General features: G+C 38.4%; 1 protein-coding gene across 3 annotated transcripts in view; it reads left to right on the forward strand.

The window, feature by feature from the left end:
• Nucleotides 1-21083, forward strand: part of LOC131070921 (probable protein NAP1) — a 258974-nt gene that overhangs the window by 136989 nt on the left and 100902 nt on the right. For all 3 annotated transcript variants that reach the window (XM_058006606.2, XM_058006607.2, XM_058006608.2), the window contains 3 exons: nt 282-326; nt 413-555; nt 14479-14611. In XM_058006606.2, coding sequence (XP_057862589.1) covers nt 282-326; nt 413-555; nt 14479-14611 — 321 coding nt within the window. The remainder of the gene's footprint in view (nt 1-281; nt 327-412; nt 556-14478; nt 14612-21083) is intronic.

The following is a 21083-nucleotide window of genomic DNA, read 5'->3' on the forward strand; positions in this document are numbered from 1 at the left end:
GCTATGTATCGGTTTAGTTATGTTTGTGGATGAAGTAGTTGTTTTTTAGTTTTGGATGTGGATGAGAGATATCAGTGTTTTTTTCATAAGAACAAGTGGCTAGCTGCTGGATAGTGCAAACTATCATGAAGTATTTATCTTAATTTGTCAGTGACATTTCTAACCTCTAGTCAATTTTGAATTTTCTGATATTATCGTTTTACTCTTCAGTTGATTTTTATATTTTAGTTTTTATTTAAGATAATATTAACTGGTCTGATTGTTTTCCTTCTCAATTTCAGGCAGTATTGAAGGAAAATTTAGTGCTTTCTCTCTATAGGGATGAGGTATGTTTCAAGTTAGTTAATTTCTGAACATTCTTTCTGATTGTTAAAGGAGTTAAAATTTCAGAGTTTTGTTGCTCTGGTTGCAGAGTATACTTTTGCATGAGGAATACCAACTTTATGTCTTGCCCAAAATATTGGAATCAAAGAAAGTGGCCAAAGCTGGGCGTTCAAAACAAAAGGAAGCAGATGCTGAATATAATCTTGCAAAACAGGTCGAGAAAATGATATGGTATGCAATTATTGCTGACTGGGTGATATATTCATTTTTCGCTTATCCAGCCAGTAGAATAGTCAAAAGGATTTTCAATCTGAATCAACTGTTGATTTTGTTTGAAACCAAGGTCATGCTCCATATCCAAAGGTGTTCTCCATTCAATGAAATTTTTTCATCAATATTCATCATATTGTGCATCTGTTTGTAGGAAAATAAAGAGTTTATAGACATTTTTTCTTGGAAAGAATATATTTGAAATATGGGACAGGGTATACGAAGAGAAACCAGTAGAATGCCACAAATAAGCCATATGATTTTTAATATAGCTGTAAAGTGTGAACCCAGCTAACCGGTTCGGGTTCGGGCATTGGTTTGGATTCGAACAATCGGTACGCCGGTACGACAAAAATTTGAAAAGGGGTTTGGGTTCGTTAGTACAACAACACATAATTTTTTTATATATAAATATATATTTTAATATATGTGCAGCCTATAAGCATGAATTAAGATTAGCATGTCACATAGCATCATATAAACAACAAAACAAACATAAACTTGTAATCATAGCATCATATATCAAAATGACAAAATATTCAAGTATCATTGTTTCAACTTTCAACAATATAAAGTTTAATCATCAAATGGATCATCTAATTCCTCCTCCTCCTCCTCCTCCTCCTCCTCATAATTGACATTGACATTAGATTAGCCAATGCCACTTGCACTTGCACTATAAGTTGGCTCGGCATCCGAGTCATCAACTGTCAATGCAAGAAGCTGAGAAGCGGGAGCATCCAAATCAGTATGCTCTGGCTCTATATCCCACATCTTCATTTCCCCTTGTGTGTGGTCACGTTGTTTGTGTGAAAGAAGACGTAGGTTGGAATGCACATATACTAAATTCTCCGCTCTTTTTGATAGCAGCCTATTGCACTTTACTGAGTGGATGAAAGTGTAGGTGCTCCAATTTCTTTCTGAAGCAGATGAACTAGCAACCTATGAAGACAAAGTAGACAATTAAAGTTATACATTAATAAAATTAAAATTAAAAATTACTAGCAACCTATGAAGACAAAGTAAACTATAAATAAACTTGTGATAAATTTTAATTAATTAAAGTTACTTGTGATAAAACTTTTACAGCGAGGGGTTGTCGGTGTTGGAAGCATGCATCATGGAAGTACCACCAGCCTAAGTCACAAGGTTCGAATTCGAATTCGAATTCGACAACCATGAAATTCGGGTGAAATTCGACAAGGGAAAAATTCGAAAAAAAATTCGGATAAAATTTGCCTTCTATAATTTTGTTTATTTTTAAATATATGTATACTTCTAATAAATTATCAAAGTAGCGACCCTTGTTGGAGAAAATCCGAGGGCGACCCAGCAGTTGCAGACACCCATGACCCAATAGATACAAAGCATATACAAAGAATACCCATGACCAGCTGAGTTGTGTTTAGAGGCGGATAGCAGTGCTTTATAGAGGAAATTCAATTAAATTCGATTTTTTTTAATAGAAGTTTGAAATTCAATTAAATTCGAACCTCATCCATGAAAATTGCCGTATGCTGTGACTTAGCCACTAGCTATGAGCATCCTTCTTGGATCTATGACGAAGTGCATCAACACTTGGACCATTCCCATTTGCAAATTCTATGAACTCATTTGTAACAATATCTTGCAAATCATCATCAGGATATTGTCTAAGAAATGCTGCCTTGTACCCATCAGATACTTATAGATCTCTCCGTTGTGGAATCCTTCCTGGTTTATCAAGAAACTAATTGCTATTGTACTTTGGTGTCAAGGCATAGGCAAGAAGATGCAAAGGAGTGGTTATCTTATTCCACTTTTCTACAATAGTTGAGTGTGGACGACATCAAGGAACAAGTTGATGGCATGCTCGGACATATAAAACGCCTTATGCTGGAGATTGAGAAAATCTCGGATTCTATCTAAAAGGTACGCCGTCCAGTTGTAAACCTTCTCTGTGTTTAGGCCAATTATTAAGTAAATCATGCAGATGACGATGTTGTAGGTTTGACTGGCTCGTATGAGGCGACTCTTTATCACCTCCAGGATGCATTTCCATTCCATCGTCTCCAAGAAGGATCTCTTGACCCCTCTACTATCGCTATTATTCTAGACACCTTCCCACTCCTTTTGCATCAACTTGTCATGGCATTCCCTTTTTAGTAGATCGTCCTGCTGTGTTGTCCTCTTGCCTCGCAGCTTGGCTACCTTGGCACCCTGTGATGGGATTCTGAATATCCTTGTAAACTTGGCCGACCAAAAGGACATAGTCACATCGTGTCCATTGTAAGGGATGGTGGACTTGTGTTTGTGCCCATCATAACACACTACTAGAACCTTCAAAATGGGATCAAATTCTTGTATATTGAAAAAAGGTGTTTGAACTGCCTTGTCCACCTCCACATGCTTCAAGATCATCTTGAGGTTGTGGTCCTTGTGTGTATCCTGCGACAATGTGCGGCAACTAATGTCGCTCAAACTCTCCCAGGTGAGAGTATAGGCTATAATTCTGTCATGTCTAGTTTGGTCGCGAGGCCGAACTTTCTTACTTTTGCTACTGTTGCTAATTCCCATGGTTGAAATTGATTCTGAATGGGAAGCTTGGCCTTTATAAACGTGTTGGCCCTGGTTGTTATGATAACTGTCCTGATTGCCTCCCAATTGGTTGGGGTTTCCAAAGCTGATTTTCACCATGTGTTTTGTTTTGTGTCTTGTTTTCTTCGTGTACTTGTTTTGTTTAATTACTTCGTCTCCACACCACTCTTGTTCGTACGGCCTTGATTGGCTTTCTCCGTACGGTGTTTGAGTACAGTTCTGACTAGTGGCTTTCTCTGTACGGTGTCTTTAAGTACGGTTTGTCCTTTGCCATGTACAAACTTGGCTTCCCTCTCATACAACTTCTTGCTGGACCTCCTAGTGCCACGTACAACTTTGCCTCTCTGTGTACGGTATGTTGCTCACTTATGGTTTGGTTTTTCCTTCTCCGTAGATTGGTGAATGAGTGTGGGCTACCTTGAGCCATATGACCTGGTGAACTTTGCCTGCGTACAACCTATAATTGCTCACATACGGTCTCCACCCCGTATGGCTGCCTTGTGTTGCCTTAATTCCATACAATACCCTCGCATACGGCTTGGTTTTTTTCCCATTGTAAGTCCATGGTGCTTCACTCTCGTACGAACTTTTTGCAAATGCGTACGACTTCCTTCTGTACAAAGCACCCTATTGTCCATACAACAGCTTCCCTGTGTAATTCATATTCAGTATACGTACACTATACGACTTCTCTACATCCTCCCCCACCAATCTTCTTTTGTTTACCCTTGCCAAGTTTGCTTTGGAAGCATAATGACCTCCTTAAGTTGTTTTATAAGGGACGAAACACTTCAAGGTGAGTTTTTTAATCAAGAAAAATAATGTCTCTTTCCTAACATTTTTCACCGATTTACTATTTAATTTTTGGCTGTCTTTTATTTTTTTCCTCTATTTTATATTATCCTTCCAATCCATATATTTTATTTTTATTTCCAATATCTTTTGTACGACCGATATATATTTTAATTTTTTAAGAAAAAGTTTCCTTCGTCCTATTCTTTTCATTTTTAGTTTTTTTACCTTCAGCCCTTTGTAAAAAAATTTACCTTTTGTTTTCTTCAAGTTCGTGCAACTTTTTCTCACTACCACTGCTACTTCGCTTTTTATTTTCTTTGTCATCTTTCTTTTTAATTTTTTAAGTCTAATAATTTTTGCCCTTTGGATTTTCTAATCTTGCCAATTTTGCCAACTTTGCGTGTCTCCTCCTCTGCCTTTTGCCACTTTGTCTCTATGTCACCTTTATCGTTTGCGTTTCTCTTCATCTCCCTAGGCTCATTTTTGGGTCTCATTTTGATCTTAGAGGTGTATCGCCACCAACATGTACCTGACAGTCTCCTGTAACACTCCCGTTCATAGCATGTCCCAATATATTCTAAGTCAAAGATTTTGGCAAGTAGGGGTGCCAACCTGATACCTCTATAGCTTTTGTCGATTTACCGACCTTCATACTGTTGGTACAAATTGGCCTCCTCCCCATCGATCTTTAGTGGTCTTGTTAGGTTGGGGATGACTCACCACAATGAGTTCGAGGTTGGCAAAGGTGGAGGGTCCTTGCCTTCCTCAATCCAACTTTTAAGAATTTCCTCATTATAGCCATCCCGCTTGGCTATGAACATGTCATTTTCCTTCATGATCATCTTGAGAGATGTGCCCAATGATTCCAAATATTCTTCCGAGTTGATTTCCTCTTCAAAGTCCTCCACTGATTCTTCTTCCCTCGTTGCTTGTTCCTCATTTCTTTTCCTCTCCGCTTCCTCATCGATATCATAGGTCGAGTATCCTTCATGATCATCTTGAGAGATGTGCCCAATGATTCCAAATATTCTTCCGAGTTGATTTCCTCTTCAAAGTCCTCCACTGATTCTTCTTCCCTCGTTGCTTGTTCCTCATTTCTTTTCCTCTCCGCTTCCTCATCGATATCATAGGTCGAGTATACTTGGCGTGTTCCTCATACGGTGCCTTCCATTTCTAGTATCCACCGAGTCACACCCATAATGCTTGTTTGCCAAAATAGGCATTTGTAGGTTTTTTTGTACGTGTGGTACAACAATGCCTGCCATGTGCTTCCTTACCAACCTTTCTTCAAGTGATGTTATAGGTTCAACCCACTCCTCATCTGGTTTGTATGGTTGCTCCTTGATTACTAGGTCTTCCTCCAAGACTTCCTTTCAATTGTCTAATCTCCCCAACATGTTTACTACTATAGTTTCCCTTTTCTCTTGATACACTTTCAGCTTTGCTCCGTTCACTGTGCCTCTAATAGGCCCGTGGTCAAGTGTTGCAAGTTTGATTGCTCCATTCTGGCCAACTTCCCTTACTTTATAGGGTCCAAGCCAACTAATTTTGAACTTCCCTAGTTTAATCTTGTTACGACTGTTATACTTCAAAACCAATTGCCCCGGTCGAAAGTTCATTATCTGGAGATGCTTGTCGTGCCCTAACTTTTATCGACTTTGCCTTACCTTTGCCATGCATTGTGCCATCATTTGTCGCTCGTCCAACTTGTTCAAGTATGCTTTCCTTCAAACTCTTCGTATCATTGAGGTGGTTCTTAACATCAATTCGTAGACTTCGAACCATGTACTCAGTAGGAACTACTACCTCTTGCTTGTACATTAGTTGAAATGGAGTATGTTTTGTCTTCACCTTGTATGTTGTACGGTATGCCCATAGTACCATTGGTAGCCTCTCTTTCTAGTCTTCCTCCTTGATGCCACAAGACTTATAGATCAGCGAGACCAACACTTTGTTTGTAGGCTCTGCTTGACTATTGGTCCTTGGGTAGTATGGGCTGGATAGGTTATGAAAAATTTAAATTTTGTCGTCACGAGCTTGATGACATGGTTCACAAAATGCAGTCCCCGGTCACTTGTAATTTGAAATGGTATCCCAAACCTCGTCAATATCTACTCATAGATAAAGTTTGCCGTTTTAACAACAGTGTTGTCTGAGAGTGCTCTCGCCTTCGCCCACTTCGTAAGATACTCTATTGCTATGATAATATATTTGCTTTTGTGTGTTTGGCTCACTTTCAATGGTCCAACAAATCGAACCCCCACCTCTCAAACATTTCCTGAGGCTGTGAAAGGAATAGTGGCATGAAGTCTTGTGTCAATGGTTTCCTTGCCCTTTGGCATGTATCGCACTCTACTACCCACTCGCGAGCATCCGTGTGCAATGTTGGCCACCATAGACTTGCTAGTAACACTGCATGCAGTGGCATCAGGTCCTATGTGGCCTCCTGCGAACCCTTCGTGTGATTCCTTCATCACTTCGGGGATCCCTTCCTACATAAGACATCTCCGTAACACTTGGTTAGGACATATCTTATACAACAATTTGTTTATAAGTTGAAAGATTTTACTTGTAATTGCAAGCTTCCTTCTCTCGCTCGGCAACATCTCTCTTAGAAAGGTTGAAGTGGATAGATACTCTTCGATGCTCCCATACCATGGTGGTAGTGTGGCAATTTGGAACAAATGGGTATCCGAGAAATCTTTGTTCACCCCATGAGGTGGTTCTAACTTGATCCTTGACACATGATCAACAATCTCAGACTATGATGGGGAATGTGAATTCTGGCAACAACAACAACCACCTACTCATTCGCCCTTGAAGGATAGGTAGTGTTCCATGAAAATGCGTTCCCCCCCTCCCCCTTAGGCCCACGTTTCCGAGACGCTGAGACGGGGACTTGGCGTCTCCCACCACCACCATCGGTGCTCCGTCGGAGATGCAGAAACGTCTCGGCGTCTCCAAGTCTCCGTGGGAGACTCCTAGGTATCTCTTGAGGGGCAAGGAGACTTGGAGGAATCTCCCATCTGACGTCTCCAAGACTCCTTGGGAGACTCCTATGCGTCTCTTGAGGGGCAAGGAGACTTGCAGTAGTCTCCCGTTTGAACATGTCAGACTCAAAAAGCAATTGAATTTTTTTTTTTTTTCTTTTTAATTTTGAGCGATTTAAGCATTTTGTCTTTCGTAATGCTATTGCTATTTGCTACTCATTTTAATGATGTATCATGTAATCATCATTATAGACTTTGTGACATCAGATATTCATATGATATTTTTGATATAATAGAAATTTCTAATTTGACAATTTCACTTGTCAAATTTTATTTAGTAATTAGCATTGAAGAAATCTTTGTATTTAGATTTAATATTTCAAATTTTGCTATTTTGTAATTTTATTAATTTTCTATAGTTCATTTGAAATGTAATTCTTATACTGTTATACATCTTTTCACAACTAGTTTTTCAAGTACTATAAGTATATGTATAACTATATCAACACCACCACTCCGCCACCCCCCCCCTGTCCTTGTAACCCGTCCCCGACTCCCCGCGTCCCCAACGGCTGTGGAACACTGATGATAGGCTTGATCACCAAGTACATTAAGGCTTGATGGTCCATATAGAGTGAGTAGTGTTGCTAGGAGGTAGTGACAAAACTTTTGTACAGAGTACACCATTCCTAGTGCTTCCCTCTCGGTTGTACTATAATTCCTTTCGGCTTTTGAGAGTAGGCGATTAGCGAAGAACATTGGATGCTCTAGTCCCTGTACGCCTACTTGTGCTAGTGTCACCTCGATTGCATAGCTGGAGGCATCCACGTGCACATGGAATTCCTTATTCCAATTCGAGTACACCGATATTGGTACAATCACCAGTCTTGCCTTTAGTTCCTCAAATGCCTTGTTTTGCTCATCTCCTTATGTGAATGGTTGCCCATTCCTTGTCAGCATATTCAAAGGGTATGAGATCTGAGCAAAGTTCTTTATAAACCTTCGATAGTAGCCAACATGACACAGAAAGGATTTGATTCCTGTTACGTTCTTTGGGGCCTCCATCTGGATGATGACCCCAACCTTTTTAGGATCTGTCTTCAATCCTTCCTTACAGACAATATGTCCAAGCAACTTCTCATGAGGTGCCATGAATCTGCACTTCTTTGGATTTAATGCCCGTTGTGCCCTTCAGCATCTTTCCATGCATTCCCAAAGTGTGGTGAGATGGTTCTTTTGTCTGCTGTATATTGACCAATCATCTAGAAATGCCTTAAAATTATCCATGGACATCTTGTGAAAGGTGTAGAATGATGCGTTGGAAGGTTGCGGGAGTGTTGCATAAGCCGAATGGCATCCTGTTGTACGCATACACATCGTCTTCCACCATGAATGTAGTCTTGAGTTTGTCTTCCTTGGCAATGCTTATTTGATTGTACCTTGAGAATCTGTCCATGAAGGAGTACATCTCATGGCTTGCCACTTCCTCCAATATGGTGTCGGTGAATGAAATCGAGAAGAGGTCTTTAATCATTACTCGATTAAGACACCTAGTCCATGCAGATCCTTGTCTGGTTTGCTTCCTTCTTGAGAGATATGATGATTATACCCGCCTCCAACATATTTTCAATTTTTTGTGTACCTTGGCGACATAGTTCTTGTTAATCCAATAGGGCCTCTTTCATATGGGTTGTGCACCCGACACAACGAGGATTCTATGCACTCACAACATTGGCGGTATCCTCTTTAGATCCTTATATGTCCACACGAAGGTGTCCTTGTACTCTAGGAATATCTTGAATGCAGCAGCCTACAGTACGGGGTTCCAGTCATCACCATCCAATATCACTTTCGGGTTCTCTTCATCGCCCTAGTTCACCTTCTTCACTTTTGTCTCTTTATACTTTATGATTGTGTCCATTTCAAAATGGTGCACTGGTGTGTCATCCACTCATGCCACTCCCTCCTTGTACTCTTCATACTTCGGGGGGGAGGTAGCATTCTCCGTACCCTTGTCAACTTCCTCAATCTCCCCAATTTGTAGCGTGTTACACTTGGGGTGGAAGATTTCCTAGTCCTCCATCTGCTAGTGGAACAACTGATTCAGAGAACTTGTTTCATGCTCCGAGCAGTTTTCTTGTTCAAGTACTCCTTAGTCATTAGGTTCCATTATTGTCCATACTTCGTCCATCCCAGATTCTCCATCTCCAGAATTCGAGTCGGAGGATGCCAGTTTGTTGCCCACTGCCTGATTTTTGATGTTGATGCCATACTTCCTTTACTCTTGATGGAGAGTGTGTTTCGCTTCTAGTTGTGGTTTGCCTTGGCAGTGATCAACCAACCCCTCCCAAGGAGAGTGTCATATGCCTTCTTTTCCAGCAGGATAACTACAAAATCTAGGAAGAAATATTGTGTGCCAATTGTTACTTTTTGTGCCATCAATGTCCCCAATGGCTTGATTCCATGCTATTTGACACCCACCAAATGGAAGGTTGGCGGCTAGAGTGTTGGCTTCCCTAGACATTTCCATGTTTTCTTCGGCAACACATTGACTCTCGAGCCTTCGTTGACGATGGTGTTCATCAGCTTCCTTCCCATTATCTCCATCTTGACGATGACTAGCTTCCTCCCATTGCCTTCCACCAGTAACATGGGATCAGTGGCCAGGTTGCTTGAAGGTTTCGCTGTTGGTTCCTTTTGTGGTTTGCATTGTTCCTAACTAATTGTGTTGTCGTCGACTATAATGATGATGGCCATTTTTAATTGTGGCATGGTTTGTTCAAGGTCGGTTACCCGTACGAGTATTGTGGTTTGCAGCACCTATCTTACTATGTTCTCATCAGACTTTGACCATAGTGGAGTACTGGCAACTTCATTTGAGGCCCTTGTTTCATTTGCCATTGCTTGTTCCACGTCGGTTTTGGCTTCCTGAAGTCTTTCCTTCTCTGTACAGGGATTTGGATATATTGCTTTCTTTGTTTGCAACCTTGTTATCACAAACACTTCCTTGTTTGGCTCTTCCACGACTAGCGTTAATACCCCTTTCTGTTTTGGGCAGTCGAGGTCTTTGTGGTTTCTGAGTCCACACCACTTGCACAACATGCTTACATTGTTTTGACCACTTTGGAACTCTTAGGCGAATTGACCCCATTCATTGCATTTCCAGCACTGGATCATGGGTCTCACCTTCGCATCATATTGTATCCTACTCCTTGTGCCAGTATTATTGTTATTATTATTGTAGCTATTGTTCCCTTGCCTGTTGTTATGGTAGCTGCTAAATAAGGCATTGGAATTGGCAAGTGGTTGGTGCTTCAACAACTCGGAAACAAATTGTTTATTACATGGCCAATTATTATTAACAAAAAATTATTTATTATTTACGGCATTTTTGTCTACTACAACATAGAAATCACTGGTGAGTGTGAAACCATCCAACTAGATGCCCAATTGTGTAATCATCTTAGTGCAACTTGTTTTGAATCTGTTTGCCATCTTGATTCTGAACCTTGGAATGTCCTCAACTTGTTTTCCTCATATCACTACCAAATCATCATTGATGACATTATAAGTTGTTGCATTGTCCACCAAACAAATCACCATCTGTCACATTAGCACTCCTTTTACTCGAAAAGGTAGATGAGTACAACCTCTTGATAAGCAAGCAACTGGACTGTGTACCTCCTCATGCTCACTACCTGAGCGTATCTGATACCCTGTCCTCTATGTCAGATGTGACCTTGATGTAGTATGCTTTGCCTTCCCAAGGCACTTGTGACTTGGTTCCCATGGTTTGTGGCAAGTGAAACACCACTTTTTCTTCCTCAAATCACTCCTTGATTCAAAATCCAGTTTGGGAGGTCTAGGTTTAGGTGGATTGGGCACTCTTGTATCAAGTTTGTCATCATGTTTCTCATCTTTGGGTGGAGTTCCTCTTGACTGATTTCTGAGTTCTGACCTTTGAAGTCGAAGACTGCATGGCTCTTGCCTGTTTAACCACATCCTGTAATGTAAATGGGTTGAGGGCCTTAATCCAACCCCTTAAAGGGTCCATCAATCCATCCATGAACAAGACAATTAATCTCCTCTCAGATATATCGGCGACCAACATAGAGAGCCTTTGAAATTCAACAATGTAGCTATCATGTGTACCCCACTGTTTCAGTTGCACTAACTCCTTGAAATGGAGTTCCAGGTTTTTCTTGTCAAACCTCTTTATAAGTTTCTGTAAATTCAGCATATGATGTGTTTAGATCATGACCCATGGTGATCATGCCAAGATGCCAATTTTCATGAGCAACTCCATCAAGATGTAAAGTAGCATATTTGATCGCTTCATCTTCAGGCATCTGATTAAGCTGAAAGTATGTGTCAACCTTGTGAACCAAGGCATGCGCTGATGTCTTTCCCGAACCATCAAAGAAATTTAAACTAAGCTTGCCATTCTTCCTCCCAAGATCATTATTGTGGTCTTTGTTACCCCTGTTAAGAAAGTGTTTCATCCTTAGGTGCATATAATCCCTAAAGGACATATCTGTCTGTAAACCTGCATCAACCCAAACGTGTTTGAACTGATCCTGTAATTCTATCAATGTGGATCCGTTGCCCTCCTGAGGCTCACCTCTAGGTGTTAAAATAGGCATCATTGGCCTGGAACTGGATGCAGTAGCTTGCTGATTGGGAGTCCTACCATTGACTGAACTATAACCATTGTTGCCTCCATTAGTGTTTGCACCAACATTCATTCGTAGTTGGTGCACCATCATTTCTGTTAATAAATACAGACGTTGATTCTGTTGTTGTGCCCTTTGTTCGGCAACTTGGTGCACTTTGACTAGGGTCTCTAGCAAACTCAAAAATCTCTTTTCTCCCTGATCTCTTGCACTCTTTTCAGTCATGTTTATTAACCTAGGTTCAGTAAAAATCTCAGGATTGTTTGTACTATTATCTGAATGTGACTTCTTGTGTATACCCAAAATGCCAAAAGTTGTCTCGCCTTCCGAAACTTGTGCAGGCTGCCATTGTTTCCATAATTCTCTATTGTAGTACCTCTTCTCCATTTCACTCATGAAAGGCACAGGCTGTCAGTAAAACCAGCTCTGATACCACTGTAATAACCCTTGACTAGTTTGAAACCCAAAATGTGCACTATTCTTCTTGTGTAATTTTGTCAAACTCTTTGTTTCCCTTGCTGATTTATTATAATTTTGCATTTTATAACATAGACATTTTGATAAACAAATTGCATGAAATCTGTATGTGAATGTATTGTTCACATAGGTGTATAATTTCTTATGGAAGTTTGATATTCTCATATGCTTATGGACACATTTTTCATTAACAACTAATGGAAAAACCACAAATGACAGAAGGAAATTTCCACAATATATTTAATAGATCCAAATGCATGGATTAATCCTCTGACCTTTTTCAATATGCTAACAACAATCTGAACGATGAGGATAGTACGAAGAGATGACCCTATACTGCTCTTCTATGTGATCCTGGATGTATGTCCCATGTCCTTCAGAACTAGTCCACACTTTCTTTTGTACGTCTTTTTTTGGATGGATATGCATTTGCATTTTACACAGTCCATGATTTGATAAGAGAATTTATTAGTGCAATGCCACTTACATGTAGGTCCATTTTCACAAATTGCATGGTTCTATAAAAGTGCAATATTTTATCCAAAATGTTGTTTAAAATATGGCTATACCCAAATGAACCTTTATAATGACAAACTTAGTGATGAACTCCTTTGTCCTCTTTTTGTCATGATTGCGGAACCTCTAATTATTGAGGATTTTGTATTGTCTAGTTTGAGTTGTTTGGACCTTCAAACTAGTGTTACAAGGCTTGTCAGATACTTGGCAGTCTTGCTGCATCCCGAGACAAGCCAAGCCAAGCCAAGCCAAATGAGACCTCAAAATTTGGCTACAAGTCTGGGTGAGTCTCTGTTAGACTTGCCTTGCCAAACTTGTCATGACTTGTGTGTCCCTAGGGTCGAACTTGATCACATGATAACCCATCAAAATGCAAACAAAAAACATAAAAATAGAAGAATTTGGAGCTTGGTTTAGAGTGATAAAAATGAAAAATGGCATTCACCCTTAAGATCTTTGTGGTCTCTAAGGTCTTAATTTGGGCCTGGTGGCAGGAGCTCTGCCACTTCACCTTGTCCAATGTCTTGATAGAGAAGGTGCCTGGGGCACTGCCCCTGACCCTGCTGATTGCTGTCAACCGTAGACCACGACTTTGGTTTTAAAAAGCAAAAATTTAAAATTGTTTTGAGCAGTGCTAGATGGAAAAGCAATGTGATTTGCCCTTTATTTGGCTTAAAATAACAAAAACAGTATTTTTATCCCTATTGTTTTTAATGGAATTTTTAGCTTTGATTTCCTGATTTTTCTTGATTAGATATCAAGCAGTCGAATTATGATTATACTTTTGGTTTGCTGAGTAAATCCTGAGCTTGAGTAATGATTGTATGGCTAGAGTAATATTGAGGCCCTATCTGACTCGTAAGCATAGGACCCACCATAGCACTAGCAGTGCTGGGTGGAGTGTACAGGTTCCTCAATACCATAATTGATGACCCAATGTTTTGATTTTTGTTTTTGATGCCATGGATATTGTAATACATAAGCTTTTTACACCAAAATCATATTAGAATTTATATATATTTAAACATCATGTTTCCTTCAGCTCAAATCTGTTTTTGTACACATTTATTGGATGTGCACTTGTGTATGTGATCAAACTAACTTGTAAATGATCAGGTCTTTATGTATTTAAAGTTGATAAATAGAAAAGTGCAATAAAAATCTTTATTCTTTAAGGAATCCATACATTTATTTAGTTTGTGCCAACTTTGGGTGCCAACTTTGGCAGTTATGCTTGGAACATAAATCTTATATGCAGCTTGTTAAACAGTGATTCCATATAGCCTTTTCTTTTTTCTTTTAGTCACGTTCATGCAAAATCTAGCTATTATTGTAATGGAATGTAGTGGGGATTGATTTATCATTTTAAAGACTACCTGGCTTATAAAACTATAAACTTTGTGTCTTGATCATACAAGTTGGGATGCTATCTTGAATTTTTAAATGTCTGTTGGGTTGGCATCTCTTGTTCAGAGAATGATGTTGCACGTTGAAACTCAAATACTGAGATATGGTTTCACAATGGTGAAAAAGGAGCAGTCACTTCTGTTTGTAGAAGAGAATATTGTTTTTTCTATCAAAATCGTTTGATTCTTTCCAAATTTCTGTTTTAGTTATTGCAATTATGCAACTGTAGATGCTTTTCACCTATAATGTGGGTATGAAAGACAATTCTAATGTGCAGCCAATCATATTACAAGTTATATTGCTTCTTTCATTGCATAGGGAAATAGGTATCTTAAGAGATGCTTTTATTTCAATTATCTTAGGAACCTGAGGTATGAGTAACTCATGTATTTAATGTTTTTGAGTTGTTCAGAGTTGCTTATATATATGTCTGGTGTGGAAAAATACAGTGATGTGCATGATCAAGCAATCATTTGTGGGGATTCTATACATAGAGAACGCAGGATCCTCCTCAAACAAGAAATTACAAGGATGGTGCTTTTCTTTGGTGACCAACCTAGCCTACTTGCGCCCAATATCCAGGTAGCAGCTTGGAATATAATGTTTCATACCTTATTTACCAATTGTTATTTTCTCCAATTTCATAAATGCAGGGATGGAGGTAGATACAAAACTGGATGAATTGGTTATCGTTAAAACATGTTAAAGATTCGGATGCAAAGAGTTCTGAAAGTTAAATCAGAACCACTAAGAAAGGTGGATTTAAAGGAAAAGCAAGAAATTTTAGCATTCACTTTCTGATAATAATGTACAGTGGATTTAAATGTTAGTGTTACAGAGGAGGAAGGGTTATGATAAAAGAAGCCTAAAATATCCTGTAAGTAGGTTAAAATTTTAGCACATATAAAGCTGAGTAGATACATGTTGATTATATTGCATAGTGGCTTCTTTAATAAAAATCACATTTTTGTCTTAAAGTAGATTTTGTTTGTTAGAAAGAAAGTTATCCTGATCTAAAACAAGGAAAAATGTATTTTGCTGTGCTTACCATTAGATTGAAAATCAGAAGATTGTTATCATTCTGTCATTCCACTAGTATGAAGCTACGTTACCCCAAGTTTCCGGGACGGGGGGACGAGTTTCCAGGACGGCAAATTTTTTTGCCAAATTTGGGGACGGGGGGGGGACGGCAAAGGGGACGGCTATATAAAATATAGGGAAAATTTAAAATATATAGGAAAATTTAAATGTTCATATGAAAACATAGATAAAGCATGTGTATGATACTATGAAAACAGAAAATATGAAAACATGGATATAGCATGTGTATGATACTATGAAAACATTTTAGAATGCAAACATCGAACATATAGCATGTGTATGATACTATGAAAACATTTTAGAATGCAAACATCGAACATACAACATTATCAATAGACTCAATAGTCAATACTCAATATGCACTCATAATTCAGAATTTCAATTCATTCACATTGTCAATATGCATATCATAATAGATATTAAAGAAATAACATACAAAATGCCCAAAGGCTACACTGCTGCCATATTGTTTCATTGTCAATTGCGATATGGAAATCAAAATAGTACTAAGTAAATACTAAAAACTAAAAAGCAAAGTATAATGCTGCCCCTAATCTGCATCTCCTAACATTGCATCAAAATCAGAGTCCTCTGAGTCTATGCCACTGTCCTGGTCAACGTCCACCTCGTCCAATGGAATCCCAACCAATCCCTGTGGTGTCTCCTCCTCATCAACCTGGGCCACATCTTCGGGATCAACATCCCATCGTAAAGCTGGAGTCTGTCGATACTCTGGAGTCTGACGATCCTGAAGTCGAAGAGCACTATGCTTCTCTGCTCGTCTAGAGGTAAGTCTATTCCTCTTGATAGAGTGGATAAAGCCATATGTGGACCAATTCCTCTCTGCAGCAGAGGAACTAGCAACCTGCGAAAGTAAGCGAGTGGCAAGCAATTTCAATTGTGGTGTATCCCTCCCATGCCATGTCCACCATCCAATAGGGTCTCTCTGGGCTAATATAGCTATGTCCAACCTCGCCTGTGGTTTACTCATTGTAGGACCACGAAGATTTGTGAAGTCAAGGAATTGTGCACGAAGTATGGAGGCCTGCTCCTCTGTATATATCTTATCAATGGCTCGCGTGAACCCATCTAAAACCTCATCATCGTCACATGGAGGTAACCTTCCATCCTTTGGTGCATACCATTTGGGATTCAATGCATAGTCTGCCATATGAAGCGGGGTGTTCATTATGTTCCACCTTCGTGTCACAATGGGCCTAATATGTTGCTCATAGAACCCCAAAGTAGGATCCTTGGCCAAAATTGTTTGCTTAATCTTCCCAAGCATACTATCAAATGTCTCATATATCTCTCCAAGACTAGGAGAGTCTTTATCAGCGTATATAATGACATCTACAATAGGTGAGATGACAGAGCAAACATATCTGCAAGTGCAAAGTTCAAAATATTAAAATTAGAATATGAAAATCAGCAATCTAAAACAATCAACAATTTGATAATAAAATCTTTAAATCAGTGATGTCTTACCTCATAGTGGACCACCAATGGTCATCAAGAATCTTTTGTTTGACAGATTTTCCTCCAGTAGAGTTTGATTCCCGCCATCTACCCCACTCAGGATTCACCACCATCAGTTGTAGAGCATCATGCACCTCAAGCATCCTCTCCAACAAGATGAAGTAAGTGGCATACCTACATTCATTAAAATAATAAAAAAATTAAGTGGCATATCTATATTTTATTCAATGAGAATTAAATTAAAAAGTTGGAAGTTTGATACAAAATTAAGTGGCATTAGCAATTTAGCATACCTTGTTTCAACAGGTTTAAGGAACTCTTTCTTTGAAAATGATCTAAAGAGAGCAAGTGAGGTGTGGTGGTTGCAAATAAACATTTGAATGTCTCTAGCTTCTGCCACCACTTGCTTCACCCAATCTATTTTCCCTATGTCTTTTAATGCATTGTTCAATGCATGAACACAACATGGGGTCCAAAAGATGTGTTTGTAAGCACCCTCCACCATCAAACCTACTGATTTGCACACACGTGCTGAATCAGTGATCACTTGTACAACCTTAGCAGCCCCAACCTCCTCTATGGCATCTCTCAAAATGCCAAACTGGAACTCTGCATCCTTACGCTTCCCTGAACAATCCACAGCTTTCAAAAAATAAGAACCAGCAAGGCATGTGACAATGACATTGATGAGTGGCCGATGTCTAACATCAGTCCACCCATCCATCACAATAGAGCAACCTGTCCTCATCCAAGTTCGTTTCATATCCTCCATTAACACATTAACCTTGGAATACTCTCTGTCTAAGAGAGTAGTCCGTAGCTTATGATCTCCAGGGGGTGTGAATGTGGGACCGAAAGAGGCTATATCCATGACCATTTGTTTGAAGTAAGAGGAACGTGCCACATGAAATGGGATGGCATTAGCATAAAAGAATCTACCAACTGATGACTCTGTAGCTTCATGTCCTTTTATATTAAACAAAGCTTCTACCGACCTTCCCTTATCACTAACCTTCCTCTTTCCTCTTGTCTCAGTTTGACTACTGCCAATAGTGGATGTCATAGGCCCAGATGCTTGTGAAGATGAAAAAGAAGGTGTTAGGACTGCCCCACTTTGTTTCCCCATTTCAGTCTCCATATGCAATCTATGACACTCTATCCTCTCCTCATCTGTTAACTTTGGACAAGCTATGACCCCATGACCTGAAAAACCCAAGAAGTGAGACTTTACCCTTGTGTAGCTGCCCCTAAATTCTTTCAAACAAACATGACAACCCCACACCCTACTCCCTCCAGATTTTTTTTTCCCTTCACCACTAGGCCTAGGTGTAGCAAATTGGAGAAGAGGTTTGTCTTTATTAAAAGGGCCCTTTGCATATGTGCTCATAATTATTGAAGGGCATTTAAATATGTTAGGTTGCTGCCCACTACTTCTCTCAGTCTCAGCACTTCCCCCTGTATTTCCACCAACCACTTCCACTTCATGGTCACTATTACTGTCAGTCCCACTGCTGCTCATTGTATTTTATTCTGATTCTTTGAATGAACTGATAAAAAAAAAAAAATCAGACATTTATCTCATAATGATAATATAAATATATCAGATGCTAAACGATTCTTTCAAATTTTTTAAGTTTACTGTTTTATTAAAAATTTAAAATAGATAATCATAAAACTTAAAAGTTAAAACTATAAATAAAAATAATAAATTTAAAATTTCAACTCTTAGTCTTTATCCACTGGGAATGACTGGTGAATAAACAGAAAACTTAAAAGTTAAAACTGAAAGCCTTCAAAAAAACAGAACCCTCCTTAATCCTAGGCGATGGTTATCTCAGACTTGCCTTCCAAACAGAAAATCGATCAACTGCAATTTTTCAGTGCCCTGCACGCTGCAAGTAACCTCCCTGCGTTTTCATTTTTTCCTGCGGAATCACGCCCGCCCCAAAGTCCGCAGCGATTAAAGTAATACACGATATATCATATATGTTATATCGTATGATATAATCATATACGATATATGATTTTATCATATGTGATTATATCATACGATATAATCATATATCGTATGGTATAATGATATAATCACAGTAATAAGTCTTTTAAGACTTATGAACTAAATTTATAAATTTATTAAATTATGAATATTTTATTATTTTTATTTTCTATTTATAATTTTAAAATTTAAAATTTATTAATTTTAATTTTTTTAATGTTTGCTATGAATTATGAAACGATAAAACTGAAACATAGATATAAAAATTAAAAATTCAAAACCATTAACATTCAAGTTTTTAACAATTAATTTAACAATTTATTATTTATTATTTTATTATTTTATTTAATTTTAATAATTTAATTTAATTTATTAATATTTTGATTATTTTAATATTTTAATTTTATTATTTTAATAATTTAATTTAATTTAATTTAATATAGATAGTCGTATTTTGATTTTATAACTATTCAAATTTAATAATGAAAAAAAATTAAAATTAAAAATTATTAATTAATAGTCGTTTTTTTAATTTTTTAATCTTTCAATATAGAGGGTCAATGTTTGAAAAATATTAAAATAATAGTCATATTTTCAATAATTTATTAATTATTAATTTTTTATAACTATTTTGAAAAAATTGAATTGATAGAGGGGCATATTAGAAAAATTAAAAAAAATTAAAAAAAAATTGAAAATAAATATTTTCCCTAGCCCTAGATGTGGGGGACGTCTAGCCGTCCCCGGGACGGCTGGGACGTCCCCCAGCCGTCCCCAGCCGTCCCCGGGACGTACGGACGTCCCCCCCAGCTAGGGCAGCCGTCCCCCCGTTTCGGGGACGTCCCCTAAAAAATCTGGCAATTTGGGGACGGGGAGGGGGGACGTCCCCTAGCCGTCCCCAAGTCCCCGAAACGTCCCCGGGACTGGGACGGGGGTTTTCAGGTAGGGGACGCGTCCCCAGGTTTCCCAGGTATGAAGTCTTGATGCCTATCAAATTTAGTACTACTCTTAGTATGCGTGAAGATTCTAATCATCCAATCATGGGTTAGGTTATGTGCTGATTACACCGTGTTGGGTAAGCTTGGACCATATTCTTAAGATATCTGAAGCTTGTCTACGCTCAAGTGTATGCCATAATAGCTGCTTGGTGGTGGTATGCCTCGAAGGTAAAAGTTACATCGTCAGATGGGTATCGGGGAACGAAGAGAAATATTAATAATGGAAACAATACAAAGAAAAAAAAAGAACAAAAAATAAAGGAAAAGGAAGTGGAAACTTGGAAAAATTTAAAATCAAGAAATGGAGGGGAAAGGATAATTTTAGTACAATGAGGGTGAAAAAATTAAAATTTAAGAATACAGGAATTGGCAAATGGCAGACAAAAATGATATTTATTAAAACATTGGAATTGGCAACTATTATGGGAATGCTAGAAATAAAGACTATTGGGGGGTCCGGGAAAAGCAATTATTGACATGTGCAAAATAAATAAAAGTTTTAAAGTGCCAAAGGGACAAAAAGTTAAAATAAAATACCTTAACGAAATGAAAAGCAAAAAAAATAAGACCGGAAGGGAAAAATAAAGACAATTGGCACCTAGTATGTTTGGCAGGTTGGTATCTGGCAAGTTAGGCAAGTTTGGCACATTTGGCATTTGGCTGGTCTGGTAGGTTTGGCACATTTGGCATTTGGCTGGTCTGGTAGGTTTGGCACATATGGCATCTTGTAGGTTGTCAATTGGCAATTGGCAATTCGTAGGTTGGCATCTGGCAGGTTGGTAACTGGCAAGTTAGCATCTGGCAGGTTTGCAACTTGCAACTCGCAACAACTGGGCAAGTCTCCAAAATTATTAAAATGCTAAGAATTATTATTGAAATGCCCAGAATTATTGAAGTGCGAAAAAGTATTAGCAAAGTGCCAAAAAATATGAAGGTCGAAAAATATTATTAAAGTGTGAAAATTAAAAATGAAAAGGAAGAATATTGGAAAAGTAGGAAAAAGGATAGTTTTTCTTAAAGTACCACATTTAGCAAAAATTATTTAAGTGCCAACACTAAAAAATGAGGGAGGAAAATTAAAAAGCAACTTAAGTGATCAACACTATAAAAGTAATCACCAAAAAAGGTTATTCTCATTCCAAATAACCATCGATGTATGACAAAGTGATTTGCAACCTTAGAGGAGCTGGGTGCGGGTTCCCCTAAGTAGTGAAGTATGACATTGTAGTGATTGGTTTGGCTCCAAGTATTTTGAGAAATAGTGTAATGTTGTAAGAGTCATCATTTTTAGGTTGAGGCAAAACTATTTCTGCAAATTCTAGATCAAGTATTGGTGACTTACCATCCATATCATCACTTTGAATCTGAATCTCTTCAACTTTTGGCACATATGTGCTCAAATATTGAGCGATGCTACCTTACTTATTCAGTTGTATCTTCTCTCTCCCAAGAAGTTGTTTTTGTCTTAGTAAACTAAGCT

This window comes from Cryptomeria japonica, chromosome 1 (assembly GCF_030272615.1).
Source record: "Cryptomeria japonica chromosome 1, Sugi_1.0, whole genome shotgun sequence".
NCBI classification, from domain to species: domain Eukaryota; kingdom Viridiplantae; phylum Streptophyta; class Pinopsida; order Cupressales; family Cupressaceae; genus Cryptomeria; species Cryptomeria japonica.